This window comes from Panicum virgatum, chromosome 2N (assembly GCF_016808335.1).
Source record: "Panicum virgatum strain AP13 chromosome 2N, P.virgatum_v5, whole genome shotgun sequence".
NCBI classification, from domain to species: Eukaryota; Viridiplantae; Streptophyta; class Magnoliopsida; order Poales; family Poaceae; genus Panicum; species Panicum virgatum.
Window position 1 is genome coordinate 27044215 of NC_053146.1, and position 18496 is coordinate 27062710.

General features: G+C 42.3%; 3 protein-coding genes across 10 annotated transcripts; 2 read left to right on the forward strand and 1 right to left on the reverse strand.

Moving 5' to 3' along the window:
• The first annotated feature begins 2570 nt into the window (after window positions 1–2570).
• Window positions 2571–6217, forward strand: LOC120660157 (glucan endo-1,3-beta-glucosidase 5-like). Of its 4 annotated transcripts, none has more exons than XM_039938532.1 (4): window positions 2579–3077; window positions 4266–5221; window positions 5616–5708; window positions 5776–6217. In XM_039938532.1, the coding sequence occupies exons 1-4, from the start codon at window positions 2734–2736 to the stop codon at window positions 5910–5912; spliced, it is 1530 nt and encodes a 509-aa protein (XP_039794466.1). In that variant the 5' UTR covers window positions 2579–2733; the 3' UTR covers window positions 5913–6217. The 4 variants fall into 4 exon arrangements, 3 of the variants coding, with proteins under 3 accessions (XP_039794469.1, XP_039794466.1, XP_039794467.1); XM_039938533.1 differs by having other exon boundaries at window positions 5783–6217; XR_005669388.1 differs by having other exon boundaries at window positions 2571–3077; window positions 4266–5708; window positions 5776–6152.
• Window positions 6218–9040: 2823 nt separating this feature from the next.
• Window positions 9041–13622, reverse strand: LOC120660158. Of its 5 annotated transcripts, none has more exons than XM_039938538.1 (8): window positions 13382–13622; window positions 13010–13088; window positions 12556–12623; window positions 11494–11566; window positions 10493–10593; window positions 10289–10393; window positions 9998–10097; window positions 9111–9520 (listed from the first exon to the last, which is right to left on the reverse strand). In XM_039938538.1, the coding sequence occupies exons 2-8, from the start codon at window positions 13076–13078 to the stop codon at window positions 9344–9346; spliced, it is 693 nt and encodes a 230-aa protein (XP_039794472.1). In that variant the 5' UTR covers window positions 13079–13088; window positions 13382–13622; the 3' UTR covers window positions 9111–9343. The 5 variants fall into 5 exon arrangements, 4 of the variants coding, with proteins under 4 accessions (XP_039794472.1, XP_039794473.1, XP_039794470.1 ...); XM_039938539.1 differs by having other exon boundaries at window positions 12556–12640; window positions 12995–13088; window positions 13382–13621; XM_039938536.1 differs by having other exon boundaries at window positions 12995–13088; window positions 13382–13620.
• Window positions 13623–17339: 3717 nt separating this feature from the next.
• Window positions 17340–18145, forward strand: LOC120658781. The gene is made up of 2 exons (XM_039936971.1): window positions 17340–17616; window positions 17826–18145. The coding sequence occupies exons 1-2, from the start codon at window positions 17509–17511 to the stop codon at window positions 17925–17927; spliced, it is 210 nt and encodes a 69-aa protein (XP_039792905.1). The 5' UTR covers window positions 17340–17508; the 3' UTR covers window positions 17928–18145.
• Window positions 18146–18496: the final 351 nt, after the last annotated feature.

Below are 18496 nucleotides of genomic sequence, written 5' to 3' on the forward strand. Positions count from 1 at the left end.
CTTCATGCGGTTTGATCAACCGCCTCTGCCTTGGGCCGGGCGGCCTCCTTGGGGCCAGGCGGCCTGCCTCTGGCGGCCTCTCGGTACTTCGTTGCACCGTCACGCTCCTCTCTGACCATGGATCAATCCAAGATAGTGTGTATGTTGCATACTTGACCATGGCCTAGGTTGGCTTCTCTTTTGGATATGGGTCCAAGTCTTTCGGGTCCAAGTTGTGTATTTCTGGATTTTGCCCATTGAAATGGCTTGGATTCTCCCTCTTTGTGACTTGGGTAAAGTTTCATGCCAAGATTCCACCGAAAGTATACCAGTCGGCCGGATTCGGGCCTTCCGGTCCAAACAGCATCCGTTTTGGGTCAAATTTGGATATGTTGTTCCTGAAGTCAAATAAACACCAAAACTTGTGGAACTCATTAGTAATATTGGTTATGGCAAGGTTATGGCCTATATTTCATGAAATCAGGCAGAGCGTTGGCGGCGAAAATCGTCGATATCGACCGCCAACTCCGGGGTGGTTGTCGAGGTGGCGGACCTAAGAATTCCGAGGTCGCTAGATGTGGGGCAGGCTCCATGTTCACCAGTTTTAGAGGAGGGGGCCGGGGGCGGGGGCGGGGGCGGGGGCAGCCTGGTGGCAGTGGCGGTTCGACCGGCGGAGGGCGAGGCGGCGCTTCACCGGCTGAGCAAAGCAGGAACCTCGGTGGGTGGTGGCCGGTGGCAAAGACGAGGAGAAGACAGTAGCGGCAATGAGTCTGGTTAGCGTCGGTGGCAGTGGAGGCAGCGATGGAGGTGCCATTGGAGCTGGGGGAGGCCGGGTGAATGAAGAAGGTGGCGAAGCTATGATTTGATAAGTCCCGATCACTGCTCTGAGGACTAGATGCCCGTGCGAAGGTTGTACGGTTGGTAGGTGCACACACACGCCAGTCATGATGCTACGGCGCCCCAGGGGCCTCTCTAGCCAACGACGCTAGCGCTTCTTGAACCGCCTGTTCAGGACTAGATAACGGCATAATAACATTGTTCTACGACCAACAGTCGCTTTGAAGAAGCAACCTTTAGTTTGCTGAAGAAATTAAAAATGTTGATGCGGTAATGATCCAAAGGCAATTATGTAGTGCTAACTCGTATTCTCATGCTAAGGACATTACATAGTGCTAAAGCCATCCACAACCCTCCACCTAGAATGGTTTTCATAGCATTGATTACACTACCACATGAGATGTTTAGTTTATGTGGCACTATATTAAATGAGAGAGAGCGAGTGAAGAGATGAAGAAACTAGATCTCGGGATCTCATGCAAGATCCAATTTCTACACAAGATCCTATGCACTAGACTCTACCAAATTTTCATTGGAAGAGAGTAATGTCCTAATGATAAGTAAACAACAAATATAATTGGTTGATAGGAGATAGAATAATTGAGTAAGTATTAATTATTGACCCATATGAAGAAACTATGCATTGATGGATGTAGTTTCTAAACATAGTGTCATACTTATGTGATGGTATGGACACTATGTGTTAGAACTAGTCTGACTCAAGTATTCTCATGCATTGTTCTTACACGAGTAATCAAATGATCTAGAGCCTAGAGGAGGTAAACCAGCCATTTCCAACACCAATTAATAGAAGTAAGTGACGGTAGTGGCATCTAGGTTATGGAAGTTAAAACTAACGGCGTAGATGCGAAGCTATATTTTTAATGGTGAGTAAGAATAATTTTAATGTAGTTTTTAAAATATGTATATATTATTTTTATAGATAAAATATTTAACCGGCTTCTATATCTATCTGGTGGATATATATAGTCAAATATATATAATTTTTCATGATGGAATTTATTTTCACATAGTTTTGTTTTGTACCCTCTCCGTCCTAAAAAAAATGCAACTCTCGCTTTCAGATAATTTCATGTTTGACTAAATTTATATAAAAAAGTATAAACATATACACGTTTAAATAGATTTAGTATGAAAAAGCATTACATGATTAATATGATGATATTTACTCCCCCATCTTGAAATATAAGACATTTCAGTATTCTTGAAGAATCAAAGTTTTTCAAATTTGATCAAATTTATATAATAAAGTAATAACATTTATGATATCAAATATGTACCATTAAATTCTCTATTAAATATATTTTTATTATATATCTGTTTGGTATCATACATTTTTATGCTTCTCTGTAAATATTTGGTCAAACTTGAAAAATTTTAACTCTAAAAAATATTAAAATACCTTATATTTCAGAACAGAGTGAGTATTTTGTAACATAAATACTAATACTATTTTATTTAAATTTAAAATATTCAACTCCTTAGAAAAAGTAGGAGTTACAGTGTCTCTTTCGACCCAAAGTCCTCGGTACTCGCAGCCAACGGCTCATTTCCGCGCAGCCGTGCTGCTCGTGCAGCTGCAGGGTGCTTTTTGACCTGAGGTCACAAGGTCCACCGACTAGTACTGTACTACCTTCTCCTCCATCTGCACAGAGGCAGTGTACTGTGTTCCTGTAATATTTACCAAATTGCCCCTTTCCTTAGTGAAGCTTCAAGCTCACACTAGCTAGCTCCCACACCTCACAGCATCATCAGTTCACTCTCCTTCGTCCTCTTCTCGGTTATCCCACCAACTCCCCAATCTCACCCCAATTCCCCAATCTCACCCCAATTCACCAAATATCCCATTTTCATCCCAGAACAATCCGCCAAAGATTGCCGATTGGGGCCTCGGCAATGGCCGCCCGAGCCGCCGCGCTGCTTGCCGCCATCCTCCTGGGGGCCCTCGGCGCCGCGCGGCGGGCCGACACGGCGATCGGGGTGAACTGGGGCACCGTCTCGTCCCACCGCGCGCCGCCGGGCGTGGTGGTGGACCTGATGCGCGCGAACCGGATCAGCAAGGTCAAGCTCTTCGACGCCGACCCGGGTGTGCTGCGCGCGCTCGCCGGCAGCGGCATACAGGTCATGGTCGGCGTCACCAACGGCGAGCTCGCAAGCATTGCGGGGTCGCAGGTGGCCGCCGACGCCTGGGTCTCGCAGAACGTGTCGCGGTACGTCGGTCGCGGCGGCGTGGACATCCGGTGAGCCACTGAGCCCCAGTCCTTTTTCTGGATCTCTAGCGTTGCAGCATTGTAGTACAGCCTTTTCATTCTTGCTTTCCACATTCTTGGTGTTCGGTTGGGAAATCTAGGATTTATGTAGTAGATTTAGTTGTATTAGGTACCTAAGGTTGTAGTACCTTTTAGCTTTTAGTGGAGCGTGTTCCCTTTGTTGTGAACTCCTTTGATTCTTCTGGAGCCGAGAAAGAACCTTTTGTATGTTGCTTGTTTTGTTGACATGAAGATGAGCTGTTTCAGATAATTCCGATTTAAAATAGGCATGAAGATAAACCATATTTCAGATGTAGTACTTTAGTCTATTTAGCTTTAGTGGAATGTTTTGCCCCATGTTTGGCGCAAAACATTATTTTTTTAACGTGGTTGCTTAGATTTGGGGTTATATAATTCGAATTATGAGAGGAAGCTGGTCCATTTGCTCATCAGCTGTTCAGTTCAGTGCCATTGCTAAGATACACTCTAGTTCTTTTAATTTGCAGTGAGATATCTGGTTTCATTTATTCTAATTTAGTAGTTATCATGGGTCATTTACTATCTGTTTGTCATATCCTCTTGTTTTGTCAATGGCCCAGTAATTTGTTTAATCATCTACTAAAGCTTTCTTTCTGATTGTTTCTCGTCAATGCTTCCCTTAGAAATATAGTTTAGTAGAAAAATGTGTCTACTTCATGCTGTGTTGTATGTCTGACTGTAAAATTTTATTTTATTTTTTTGGTTGATGATCCTGAATTCCTGATCTGCTATTACTTCAAAGCAAGCAAGCAGAATTGTTATTCATATCAAATAAGTATGTAAAAGAAAAATTGTCCTGCAACCTTTGAGTCACCTAACACAAATCATTTTCTATTTTATTCTTTGCAGAAAGTGAAACTGACCACTTTAATTAGTAATCAAAAGTACCAGTGAGAGGTTAAGAGCAATGTGCACATGATTAATGGTTTGTTCTGGGAGCAATGCAGAATGCACTGCTCAATGAAAGTTATAGTTAGTTCGGGTTAACAATGCTTAGAGGATGCAAGTGATTAGTTTTGTCCATTCTTTATAAAGTCTACTTTATTTTTTTCATTAAATTTCACTTGCAATAAGAACCAGGATTGACTCCTAAATGGTCGATTGTGTTCATGGCTAACAATTCTGCCTTTTTTTTGACAGATATATTGCTGTGGGCAATGAGCCTTTCCTGACAAGCTACCAGGGTCAATTTGAATCATATATCATTCCAGCAATGACAAATATTCAGCAATCACTGGTGAAAGCTAATCTTGCTAGTTACGTAAAGCTAGTAGTACCCTGCAATGCAGATGCGTATGAGAGTGCTTCTGTTCCATCCCAAGGAGTATTCAGGGCTGAATTGACTCAGATAATGACCCAGTTGGCTGCTTTTCTGAGTTCTAGCGGGGCTCCATTCGTCGTCAATATCTACCCGTTCCTCAGTCTTTATCAAAATTCGGATTTCCCACAAGATTATGCATTCTTTGAGGGATCTACTCACCCACTAGTAGATGGACCGAATGTGTATTACAATGCATTTGACGGGAACTTTGACACATTAGTTTCTGCACTTGGTAAAATCGGCTATGGAAACTTACCGATCGCAATTGGTGAGATAGGTTGGCCAACTGAGGGAGCACCAAGTGCAAACTTAACTGCAGCCAGGGCATTCAATCAAGGGCTTATCAATCGTATTACAAGCAACAAGGGAACTCCACTCCGACCTGGTGTCCCTCCAGCTGATGTCTATCTTTTCAGCCTCCTCGATGAGGAGCAGAAGAGCATACTGCCAGGAAATTTTGAGCGACATTGGGGGATCTTCTCCTTTGACGGACAAGCGAAGTACCCACTGAATCTTGGGCTGGGCAATTCTGTATTGAAGAATGCTAAAGGGGTTCCTTACCTTCCATCACGGTGGTGTGTGGCAAATCCTGCTCGAAATCTCGACAGCGTTTCTGATCACATGAAGCTTGCTTGCAGCATGGCTGATTGCACCACTCTGTACTATGGAGGTTCATGCTACGGCATTGGGCAGAAGGGCAACATTTCATATGCTTTCAACAGCTACTATCAGCAGCAGAAACAGGACCCGAAGAGCTGTGATTTTGGTGGGCTTGGTATGATAACCTACCTTGATCCATCGATGGGCGAATGCCGCTTTCTTGTTGGTGTTGATGACATTAAGAGTTCTTCAGCTGCCTCTTGCGGCACTGGATGCTGTGGGGTCTGTTGTGGGCTGTGGGTGTTAGCTTTCTGGGTGTTCATGTACCTTAGAATGATGGGTTTGGCCTAATGCCAAACTGATCTGCTGGGGAGTGATGCTAGTGCCCATGTTAGATAGATTGTATTGTTGACTTCTAGAACTAGGGAAGAAAGGCACAGTCGCCATATATGATTACTAGATTGTTGTGAGATTAGGAAAGGACACGCTTGGGTCATATATATGAAATTTAATTTATTGTTGAAATACCCCCTTTGCAACTATGATCTATGCTGGCCATCAATTTCAAGGACAAACTAAAGATGCTGTCAACACCTCAAGAACCAAGAGATGTTTTTTTTTCATTGGCAGCATGCAACATACACCGTATGTTCACAAAAGAGGTTAGTGGAACAACATCCCAGTTTGATTTTATTTGATATCATCATATTGTTCATGATCTACGAACAGGCCTCAGGAAGCCAAGATGTTCTGTCATCGTGCTGGAGGCGGCGGGGTGGGTGGGCAGCAGTTGTCGCCGCAGCAATCGTGGCCGCAGGTCACCGTCGGCTGCTGTACCAGCCAGCAGCACTGGCACGCTGAAATGAAATGGATCCAAGACCAGGATTAGGAAAAGGCCATGGGTTGATGCCAACATGCCAACAACAGAGGAACATGGCTGATGACCTAACTAACTGCAAGGCTGTCAGTTACTGTACTGATAAGAATAACTAAACAGCATATTGTTGGCATGTCAAGGTTCCAGGAACACCAAGAAATGAATCTTGTAATAGCGAACAAAGTATTTTTCACGACTTACGCAGTGAGGCAGACACCGTTGTGATGAAGAATGCAAGTAGCATCAACCATGTCGCAATGGTGAGGACAATGTTTGTCTTCATGCCTCCCAATCCTTTGAATCTTCAGATTTCTTGTTGTGAACAGCAAAGATGGTAGTGGGCAGGGGCGGATGCACACCCCGGGCCACCCGGGCCATGACCCGGGGTTCGGCCCAGTTTTTTTTTCATTTTATAGTAGCTTCTACCTCTGGACTTGGATCAATTGCTGAAGAAGGACTTGGATCAATTGCTGAAGAAGAATAAATATATTACTTCGCGATGTCGCTTTTTGTATGTTATCTATCTTTCCGTTTATATTTTCATGTATCTTTTGAACTGTGAGTTTGTGGACGTCTATACTTAAAACTCGGCCCGGGGTTCGACTCAATCCTGGTTCCGCCACTGGTAGTGGGGTACTATATATAGGGCTCCAGGCGACTGTCTACGCAACTGTGATGTGCCACAGCTAGAATTTTCGATAAGATGCGCCGCTTTAATGGACTGACTTTTCAGATAGTAGTGTAGTTGTGGGACTGTTGACATCATCTAGATCTGACAGTGTTGACTCTTGAGATGTTGGTTTTCATAAACTTTTTTTTCCTAGCTGACGATCAGTTTCTTTTGATCTATATAGGATTATAGGTATGCAAGTTATATATATTTTGGATCTTTGGTCAACCAAAAAATTTGATAAAAATGAACTAGAATGGTATTCTACATAAATATTTGAGAGAATAAATGAACTAGAATGGCATGCTATTGTAATTAATTAGCTGACCCAGAAAATACTATTTGGTAGGTACCCACTTGCATCCTTAGATCTATAGTATTGTTTGTAGCAAACTCCTTCGAATAACCAATCATATAAGTTTCTAGACTTTATAATGTCAGATATTTAGATTTATGAATTAGATTATAAATTTAGCTACTTGAATCTACCATAATGTACTCATCACCTGCCTAAAATTTGAAACAGTATTGGCAGCTCACTGCAACTCAGTAAATTTCCACCTTGAATTTGCTTGAGTTTTTACCATTATTTTACCTGTACTTACCAGTAAACTTTGTTACCAGCAAAACTTTGCAAGATGTACCAGAACGAAAAGATCGGTCAAAATTGAGCAAAATTACATTAATGAGTAAAATGCACTGGGGTTCTTAAACTAGTTGACATGTTTTGTTTAGGTCCATGAACTTCGAAAATGCATTTTAGGTCCACGATCTATTCAAGTGTGTCACTTGAGGTCCAAAACGCCTCTGACCAGCATTGACTGCCTACGTGGACCGCCACATTCGATCCAACATGGTCGTTGGCCACCACGCTGGCTCCGCTGGCTCACCCCTTCTCCCCTTCATGCTCCGACTCGCCGGCCGGGTCCTCGAGGTGGGCGGGCGGCGCAGCGGCGGCTGGCCGGCGGCGCGACGAGCGGCCAGCGCGGCGCTGCGGGCGGCCAGGGCGGGGGCAGCTGGCGCGGAGGCGGAGGAGCCACACAGTGCGACGCGGCGCGGAGGCGGCAGAGCAGGGGAGGCCGGCGGAGCGCGTGACGACGATGGAGGGCTCGACCTCCGCCGCTCCCTCTCCTCCGTGCGCCGGCGAGGGCACGAGCTCCGGGCGGCCCGCGCCAGGGCTGAGCTCGCCCGAGCCGGCCGACGTCTCCCACGCAACAGCACAGGTGGGCACCGATGGAGGGGCCCCGGGAGAGCACAGGTGGTCGCGAAGGAGCAGGGGCCCCCGACGACGGGCCTTGCGGAGGCGGAGGAGCAGGGCCCCACCCCCGACGGTGCCGGTCCCTCCCTCACCACGCCTTTTCCCTCCCCGACGGCGGCGTATCGGAGGAGCAAGGGCCCCGTCCGAGCTCTCCTCGGCTCCGCGCCCCTCAAGCTCCGCGGCGGCGACGGCGAGCTGCGCCAGCCTCCGCCCTCCTCCCTTCTCCTGCGTGCCCTCCTCCGACCACGCGCGCCACGGGGCCGCGCCGCCATCCCTCGCTCCCTCCGCCGCACATGCCGCGGGCCTGCCCCGCCCGCATCGTCGGGGCAGTGGGCGAGCTCCAGCCTCGGCGTGGGCAGCGCGCGGCTCGGCGCGGACCCGAGCGGCTCCCAGAGCTCTGGCAGCACCGCGCGGACCCCAGGTGGTGGCTGCGACTCTAGGCTCGGGCGGCGCGGACTCCTTATCGCGCGGCAGCTTCCTCCCCCTTTTCCCTCTCCCTCGTGCGCGGCCGTGGCACGGCGGCGGCGACCTGCTGTGCGGAGGGCAATGGCGGCGAGCTGCTGTGCGCGGGGCTAGGGCGGCGACGGCCGGCTCCGTGCAGGGCCATGGCGGTGGTGGCCGGTTCCGCGCGGGACCATGGCGGTGCACCGTGTGGCTCCTCCACCTTTGCGCCGGCTGCCTCCGTCCTGGCCGCCCGCAGCGCCGCACCGCCTGCTCGTCGCGCCGGCGGCGAGTCGGAGCATGAAGGGGAGAAGGGGGCGAGCCAGCGGAGCCAACGTGGCGGCCAACGGCCACGTTGGATCAGACGTGGCAGTCCACGTAGGCAGTCAACGCTGGTAAGAGGTGTTTTAGACCTCAAGTGACACACTTAAATAGATCGTGAACCTAAAAATGCATTTTCGAAGTTCATAGACCTAAACAGAACAGGTCAACTAGTTTAAAAAACCCCAGTGTATTTTACTCTAGATTAATTGTGTGACATGAGTTCAAGCTGATCACATTACTGATCTTTTAATTTTTCATGTCATCAGATGAACTTAATACATCCAACACTGCATGGTGTTCAAGGGCTGCATCAACCTATCCTCACAACTGAAGGTTTTTTTTTGGATAACACACTGAAGTTGAACCGCGCCTAGCCTACCACGCAATAGAAGTTTTAAATAGCACTTATGTTTCCTCCTCTGGATAAAACAATTAGATGGAAACGTATATTTCCAGAGCATGGCCTGTTATACTACATGGAGTACAAAGCAACATAAAAACTGGCTCCAGAATGTATTTAGCTTCCCATTCCTGAAGTTACGGTATAATCACATCCAGTAATTGGTCACATTTCTTCTACTCAGTAGCTGCTAACGAATATATATATCAGTGTCAGTTGGGACTTTGTTAGGTAACGCGGTAGCATCTTTCATGGTCTCCGTCAAGACTGGAACAACATATTCAAGAAGAAAAATAAATCATGTGCTGTATGTGTGCCCCGGGGGTCTCATGTAATCCGTATGAGCAGAACCACCATGAGAAACATGCATGTCATTACAAAAAGCAGAAGCCATTGGAAACATGTTGTCTTGGAGGTCAAAGAATACACCTCAGCTGCACACACATTAGCATGGCCGGTGCCTGCCAAGCTATGCTCTACAACCCTCTCTGTTGAGTCAAGTATCTGCAACATCATTATATAAGTATTAACAATAAGTCAATAAGCATTCAGCAAATGAGAACATAGAAGAAGCTATACAGAGTTTGTATCCTTTGATGAATCATAAATTTGTATTGCAACGATGTTGCTACAACACTACAATACCATATTATTAAGTATTGACAAAGAAAGTGATCTTCACATCTTATTTATCTCAAATCATATAGACCTGTGCAAAAACTTCAACTACATTGCTGATCAATGTTCCAAACAGAATACATTAACAATGCATGAGGGTGCTGTTGATGGAAGAACACAAAAACAGATAATAAACTGCATCATGGAGTTACATCCAGGAAAAATTACAGAATGTTGAGAATATCGGTTGCGTAGTTCCAGTAGGGGATGGGATTGCTCATATTATAGGTCTTGCATGTTTGCCAAGTTTTATAGGGGGTAGGTGACAGAAACAAATGGCATGGAGTATCAAAAAAGGCCTACCTTCTCAGTCTCCTGCACAGATTGGTTCATTAAAAGACTGGTCTCCTTCAGCTGGCGAGCAAATTCAACCATGTCATCAGTAAAGCTTTCTTGCAGTTTTCTGCATGTACAGAGGTGACACCAACAAAAATGGCAATTCAGTGCCAAAATAAGTAACATCCAAACCAGACAGTCTCTGCAGCACCATTATTCTGGAGAACAGTAGAAAAGATTAAAAATCGTTCTGGACACGTAAGTAGGCAAGAGCGGCCATGGGTAACATACAAGGAAATAAACCAATATTGGATGTACCTAAGTTTTTCAATTTGAGCTTGAGCTTCTGCATTCAATCTAATAGGTGCTCCAACATCTCTTTCTTTCTCACTGACAGTTTGTCCAGCCTCTACTTGAAAACTGCTGAATAGAATTCAGAATTCACAAAAAGTCAGGTCCATGTACCATTAAGAAAAGGTTCTACACCAATTTTGCACATGCAAGGCAACATAATTATCTTACGTCAATCTCCTCCTTAATTCTGAGGATAAATCTATTGGACTTCCTACTTGTTCCACTTCGGATGGGCAATCTTCTTTTATCTCATATAGCGCACCATCTGGCTAAACCAATAAAGATGTAGTTGTAAAAAAGTACTTATATGTGTTGCCATCAGATTATCAATAAAACTTTTCCACCTAAATGGCGGGGCATCATGTACAACAACAACAACATAGCCTTTTTTGCCAAGCAAGTTGGGGTAGGCTAGAGATGAAACCCAAAAGAAACAAAGGTCACAGTTCAGGCACATGTACATTTCAAAAAATTAAAACCGCAATGCAAACAGCACCGAATGATTGTCATAAAATGTGCAACAGATAGTAGGCACAAAATAGTGAAGTACTGCATAATCTTTAGTCATGATATGAATAATACTGGATACATGGAAGACTGGCATCATTCTAAGGAGTTAGAAGGATGCAAACTCCATGCACACCATACATAGCTATCGTAGCAACTGAAATTGATAATAGATTTCCATCACCATTAGCAACATTTATTAGCATTTCATGAAGATATAACAAAAATCCAATCATTAGTCATTTTTATAATATTATGATATGACAGTCAATTTCCAAATAATTTAGTGTAACACCTGAGCCTTGCACAGGACCTGGACTATGAGTACTTTCTCTGATACTTTTCTAATAATAATTTCAAAAGGACATTTCTAATAAAAAATTAAGAAAAATTCTAATAACAATTGAAACATGAAATTTTAACAGGTATTGCAGGAATTGATTTGGATAAGAACCATCAAATTTAATAGTTTGTATACACAGATATGATAAACCAATTTCAAAAGTGGTATGCATGCAAGAACAACTCTAAAGAACCCATGCATTTATAGCCCATCAAATAGCCAGCCTTTGAAAAACACCTGAACACATGATTGTAGAATCTTGAAAGATGTACTTTATACAGTAGTGGGACTTACAGGACAAAAAAAACAAAAAGCATACCACTTTGGGAGCAAGCCTTGCAGCAAGTTCTTCAATCTTGTTTGAGTACTCATTAAATTTTCCTTTGGAAATCCTGAATCAACAGGAATTTATTCTACCCGCAAAAAAGAGGCATTTATTCATCAACAGATGTGCGAATGTTGCAGGAATAACATAAATGATGATCAAAGTAGCAGATGCAAAAATCTCTACACTGGAAGCCCAATCAGTGAAAATCGGAATTTGAATTCTTCTTAATAAAAGCCTAAAGAAAATGAAAATAAGTTCGGCCAGCCAAAAGCATGCTATCTATTAAATGAAATGGATCAAATCATCAGTTCTGAGTTGAAAAAATATCTTATATCTAGAGTGAGTAAGCTGTAAGCATATTATAGTAAAAAGAAGTACTATGCAAACATAAAACCTATTTAAGACTTTATAACAAAGGTAACAACTCTATTAAGTTTGGAATAATTAGACCCTTATTTTAGCATGCATATAATGAACATGCAGAAATTTTGCAGGGAATAATTGACTCAATGTAGTGCCCTAGAATAAAATTATTAATTAGTTATTCATCATTCAACTGTGTCCATTGAGTCCTTGTTTAAAATATTAGCATGAAGGAACATTGGTAGTGGGCCAGTGGGGCCTTATTCATCAGCACAATTTAATTACTCTGGAATACATCCTTAGTGAATGCAAGAAGCCTGTTCATTTATTGAAAACAGAAAGTTTCATAGTACTTCAGTTTATCCTCCAAAATAGGCTGTCACACTGCATGGGTTAGATGAATCAGTACAAGATAAGATGGATTAACAGACAGTGTAGCAGGTAAGATGTAGATGGCAGATTTTAAGCACTGCAGCGCAAGCGAAAGACATTAATAATGTACAGCAAGTAATAACAAAGAAATTAAGTTTACAGATACGACCTCAGTGCTAATTACTAGCAATGTTAACAGTGTGGATCTCAGGTAATAGTAGCTTGGTTATAAATCAAAGGCAGACTATACTATATTCTATTTATTGTCCTAAAATGTGTCGGTTGCAACATTATCATCGAATAAAAATTCATAAATACCTTGATATTCCTTCTGGTGTAGTTTCTGCTGCCAGCTTCTCTAACAGTTCCCGGGATGTCATGACATACTGCATTAAGGCTAAAACTGCTAAGAGAACAATCAAGTCAAACATGGTAAAAGGGACACCCATTGTGACTCATAAGTTACACATGAACTAGCCATTGGTAGGGTTGGTGAATCATCCAAGGGTATTAATTTCCCCAGAACATTTCCCTAACTGTTTGCATAAACATTAAAACATCATTTAGATTACAACTTTCTGATAATGCTGTACCAGATGCAGACCAAAAACCTTCTACGTGTAATCCGATTCAGAGAACTAGGTGTAACAGTTCAATTTCATCAATTCAAAACTAAACTAGCTGAATGGAAAAGGCCTAGGGATCCAATTCGATGACATATAAGCTTGTTATGAATCAAAGGAATCACTGTGCTTACATGAATGAGCTTAGCCTGGTTCTGCTGCCGTGGAGCGGATTTGAGTAACCTTAACAGATTCACTTGAGTCCTGCTGATCCGCATCGCCGGATGACTGGCAGAATATAGTCAACAGTTAAATGCCAATCATGCAGAAATTCAAGAATAGCCTCGCCAGCAAAAACAATGCAGTCCTATTAACAGAGCTTTTCTGTCCCCATTTTCCCAATAAGAAATACAGTAATTTCCCTAGACCATTTCGTCCGATTGAAGAGAATCTGCCGTACGGCAAGTTGGGCGTTTGGGATCTAGGATCCCAGTGATTGAATGAAAGCCTAATGCCGAAGGAATCGGGGAACCCGGCTCAGATGGAGAACATTATCGCTGAATGGAAAAAAAAAATCCAACCTTACGAATGGATGGCGAACGACGGGTTTGGCGCTGTCGATGAATACGACGCGGTGGAGCTCCGGGGTTCGTTCAACCCGACGGTGGATGAAGGGGAGGAGGGCCGCGGCCGGGCCAGAGGGGCACGGGAGAGGAACCGTGACAACCTGCTCTAGCACCTGGATCAGGAATGCGGTGTCACAGACTCACAGTAAACATGTGGGTGGTGGTGTGGGCAGTGTATACGATGAAATGCAGCCCATGAGACTACAACTCATCCATGAATCCTAATGCACCAATTGATAAATCGAATCAAAAACGTGAATATGGAGGAATTATGGAATCCTAAACAAGGACATCATAATGCTTATATGTTTGAAATTTCTTTTGCATGAAGAATTGGCATTCCGCGGGCATGATAAAAGTGTATAAAGTCTAGCGGAAAGAAAAAGGAAGTTTCTTAAACTCTTAGAATGGCTTTGCAACAAACAGTGAAGAGATGGATAGGTATGATTTGAAGAATCAATCCTCTAGGTAGTCTTAGCTTGACTTGGGTAGATATACAAAAGCAAATCATTCAATATCGTGTCGTACGAACAAATTTAGCTGTTTGCTAGATTTGTGCTGGTACATTGACAAGTCTTCTTCATATGATAGTTAACTGATTTCAAAGCATATGTGCTTCTGATTTATTTGGCGTTGACCAGGTAGCTATCTGAACAACTCTCTAGACAGTCATAGCCTGCTGACAATAGAAAAAGGAGATGTTTGATTGTTTCATCACAATCATATAAAGAACACTTCTGACTCCCCATCCAGTTTCTCTATCCTTCATCACTTAACGGTAACGGTTACAATTCTTAAATGCACAAATGAATTGTTAGAATATTTGACATACTAGACCAAGATATTCTTAAATGCAATGTTCACTTGTTAGCGTGGCAAATAGTAGAATGCAACACTTAGATTTGATGGGTGGGTTGCATTCCTTTTAATGGATCACTTTGTGTTTGTTTCTTTGCAAAAAATATGGCATCCAAGTTCCTGCAATGGATGATGATTATGTGCATTATGAAAGAACAATATGGTTTCCTTCAAACTAAACCAATTTAGAAGAGGAGTATATTTTTTCATGAGGTGTGCTTGATATTCATGATACTAACATGGAGTTGCTTTCTTGTATGGCAAGCTTTGAATCTTGGCAGCTCATTTGCTTCTTTTGATCCTCACAAAGTACACAGACTTGCCGAACCCCCAATTATTATTTGTTCTAACCCGGATTTGAAGCATGGCCTTCTTAGAACAAAGCTTGGGGAGTCCTCCATGGTCAAGATTGTTTCTATTACAATATCCGCGGGTGAAACAAACTCTGTACAGCAACTTTTGATGACTGATAGATGCTCTTGCTTATTCAGTGCGGAAGCAAGTAACCACGGCATGGTATGTGGAGTGTGCAAGGAAAATGGACGTAATGGCATTAACTATATTTGGGTGATTGTATAGCAATATAAAATTATACAATAAAACTAATGGTACATAAAAGACTTAGTATCGTAGATGTATGGTGATGAACTTGGATGATCAAACACCTTAAATATGATCAAGAAGACACGTACTAACCTTAAAGCAATGCAAGGCATCATAGAAGATAACCCCAAGAAACCCGTGAAGAAACAAATCAAAATAGAGAAGATTCCTCACCAACGCATTTCACCGATTCAATAGGTGGTCATTGACCTATTCAATGAAACAATTGGTGCAACTATAACTGGTGGGAGAAGAGGGAACGAGACCATTAAAGCATTTCACGAGCTTTGTATCACTACTATATAAACAATTTGTAGAGCAAGAAAAAACGATTGCAGAAAAATCCTTCCTTTTTCTTTCATCTCAAAAGTGCATAAAAATTATATTGCCAATTCCATTTTAATTATATTCTTTTTTTAATGTTAATAAAAAGAAGAAAATTATTGTTTTTTCTTTCCAAAATTCGATATAGACTGGGCTAGATAAATTTTCTCTTTAGTGGGCACGTCTAAATAAAACAAGTCGCAACACCCTATTTTCTTTTTAGGGCGGGTTGAAAAGTAACCCAGAACACAAATGGTGGGGTTTACTGTAGCTTTTGATCTGCCCCAGAAAATGCATTTTCATTTTTAGATGTGTGTGACGCCATCACCGCCTATACAAATGAGCCCCCTAAAAATGCATTTTCCTTTTTAGATGTGGGTGACACCATCACCGCCTCGGGAATATGTCTGGTGGAAACCACAACCTTCGTGAAAACCTGTGCAAACCACGGCAAAAAAGTCGTCTAAATTCAACAAAAAAATCACACATGTTGATGATATAATGATACACAACCTTGTAAAATATCTTGTTCAAACTCGACTTCTTCTGAAAGGTTGTGTATCATCATATCATCTACGTGTGTGATATTTTGGTGAATTTAGATGACTTTTTGTTGTCGTTTGCACAGATTTTCACGAAGGTTGCGGTTTTCCACCAGATATGTTCCCCACCGCCTCTACAAATGAGCCACATTTTCAGATGCGGCTGATGGCGTCACCCGCCCCTAAAAAAAGAATTTCTAGGGGCGGGGTGATAGGGTTAGGGGCGGGGTGATAGCATGGCCCGTCCCAACAAATGGTACCACACAAAACAAATTTATAACTTTTTCATATGATCTCGAATGAAGTCAAATTTTATATCAAAATTATAGAGAATGATAAGATCTAAAATTTTATAGTTGATAAATTTTTTATTTAAGATTATTTAATAATAAAAAAATTATTATAAGTTCTCTAATAGCTATAACTGTATAGTATCTCATATAACTCAACCCATACTTTGAGGTTTCCACAATCTTAACCTTCATATACACTTAAATATATATTGTATTTTTTTCTTCTATAGTTCACAATAGCCATAGTGTAGAAGTTTCACTTTTTTATTTGTTTTGCTATATGTAAATATTTAAATAATTTTTTGAATTAAATAGGAAAAATATTTTTTAGAGGCAAGTGGTGGCATCACCCGCCCCTAGAAATGGATTTGTACAGGCGCGTGATGGCGTCATCTGTCACTTCAAATCAATTCCAGAGTTAATACAAAAGAATAACATACCCCATGGAGTCACAAGTGAATGTGTAGTGTGGTGGTAAGAAAGGTACACGCGCTTGAGGTAGGCAGTTTGAATCCCAGGTGATGCAACTGTGCATATTTTTTTCTTTCTTATTTTCTAGATATGGATTTGTAACGGCGGGTCACGCCATGACCCACCTCTAAAAATGATATTTTTAGTTGCGAAAACTAGAGGCGGTGCCGCATCCGCCCCTAAAAATATATTTTTACCTGCTCCTACAAATCTTTTGTGTAGTAGTGTATTGACTTGAAAAAAGATAAAAAAAATACACTCTCGATATTTTTATAGGGATGTACACAAACTATATATAATTTAGTCCAAACTTTGTTGCGTAGATTGATAAATTTCCACATCCATATGTCTTGGTATAAAACTCCTTGGCCACCTACGCCAATTGCACTCGCAGGCAAACATTTGTAAGATAGCCTACTTATGTAGGTAGCATACACGCCAGCACCAGATAAGACCAAACACATATGCATGCAGGGCGAGAGGCTAGCTTGGGCCAAATAAACCCCTCCATTGTTCGACTACTCAATTCTTTCAGCAACCAATCATGTTCTATACTACATGTTTTAGTCAAAGTGACACTTGATGATGATGGTCTTTCTATACTTTTTAGTCCGAATCCGCCTAACTATTTTGACTTCCTTGTGCATTTCCACTAGGCCGACATTGCTCGGCTGACCATGATGGACTGAAGTCTTCAGAGTATAAGAGAGCCAAAGATTCATCATCTCTTTCGTTGTCTCATGTGTCACATGTATGTTCAAACATTGCTGCAGGCATAGGCATTCGATTGAAAAGAAAGCAAAAGGACATTCCACGTCAGGATCACACTCTCTCCACTATACAGCTGGATGAAGAACCTTTTGCATTGTGCGATTCAATGGAGTGTTTGTGGCTCTATAAAAGGAGACTGAGTTAGTCACTCAAATCATCATCTATACTCACAATTCTTCTTAATCGTTTTGGAAGTGGAGCTTTGAGTGACTGAGGTAAGATGAGGAGGAACACGCTTCTTGCCCTCTTCATTTGGGCAATGGCGGCTGCATTCATCTTTGCTGTGGCCGTGCCGGCGGAGGCGAGGAGGGATGGTATCCACCCGCAAGGTATTCATATTTTCCTGTTTTTTAGTTTTCCATGTAAATTATTCCCAGTACAAAAGATCATATCATTTAAGAGGACACAACACCCATGTCTCTTATTAACTGATCAAATTAAGTTCACAAGTCATGTGATCAGTCCACGGTATAAGCGTGTAGATATGCAAAGAATTTATATGTCGTTCATCATGTCAAGTTTTTACAATCAATGACTGGGTGCCGATGCTGCTATTTCACGAGGAATGGCTTCTGGATCCAGTGTGGCAAAACCTGCTGTGGCTCTGACGATGAGAACTGCTGCTTGGGAAGCCACTAGTAGCTTCGTCAGGCTCTGAATAATAACTGACCTTCAAATACTTGTGCATCTAGTAAAGGTTGAACGAAATAAAATCGATGTAACTATCCCTCCTGCATGTCTCCATCCTGGTATTGGAATGTGGACTCTCCTCATTTCAGCACTAAGTAGTTTCTGACGACTTATGTTGAGCAAGAGAAAATAAATCAAATAAATATATGTATTTGTTCATCATCTTAGCACTGTGATAAGTTTTTTCTCTCCACTCTTCTAACTGAAATAGATAGGTCATCCTGCTTCTTCCTATCAGTTTACTATCCATGTTACAAGTTCTGATGGCCTAGTATGTTCTACCTCAACTGGTAAATGACATGTTTTCCATAAACCAGCTGGTGACATTGCTTTTGGGGGTTTCAAATGTTGTCCTATATGCACAAAGTGTATTAGATATCATATTCTTCCATCCCTCCCTTATTTCATTCACTGTCTTCTTCAAAATATTTTTGATATGCTTGCCCTATAAGCTCCCTCAAAAAGTTTCGAAATATTTTAGTGACCTTCCATTACTCATAATCATCACTACTACTGAA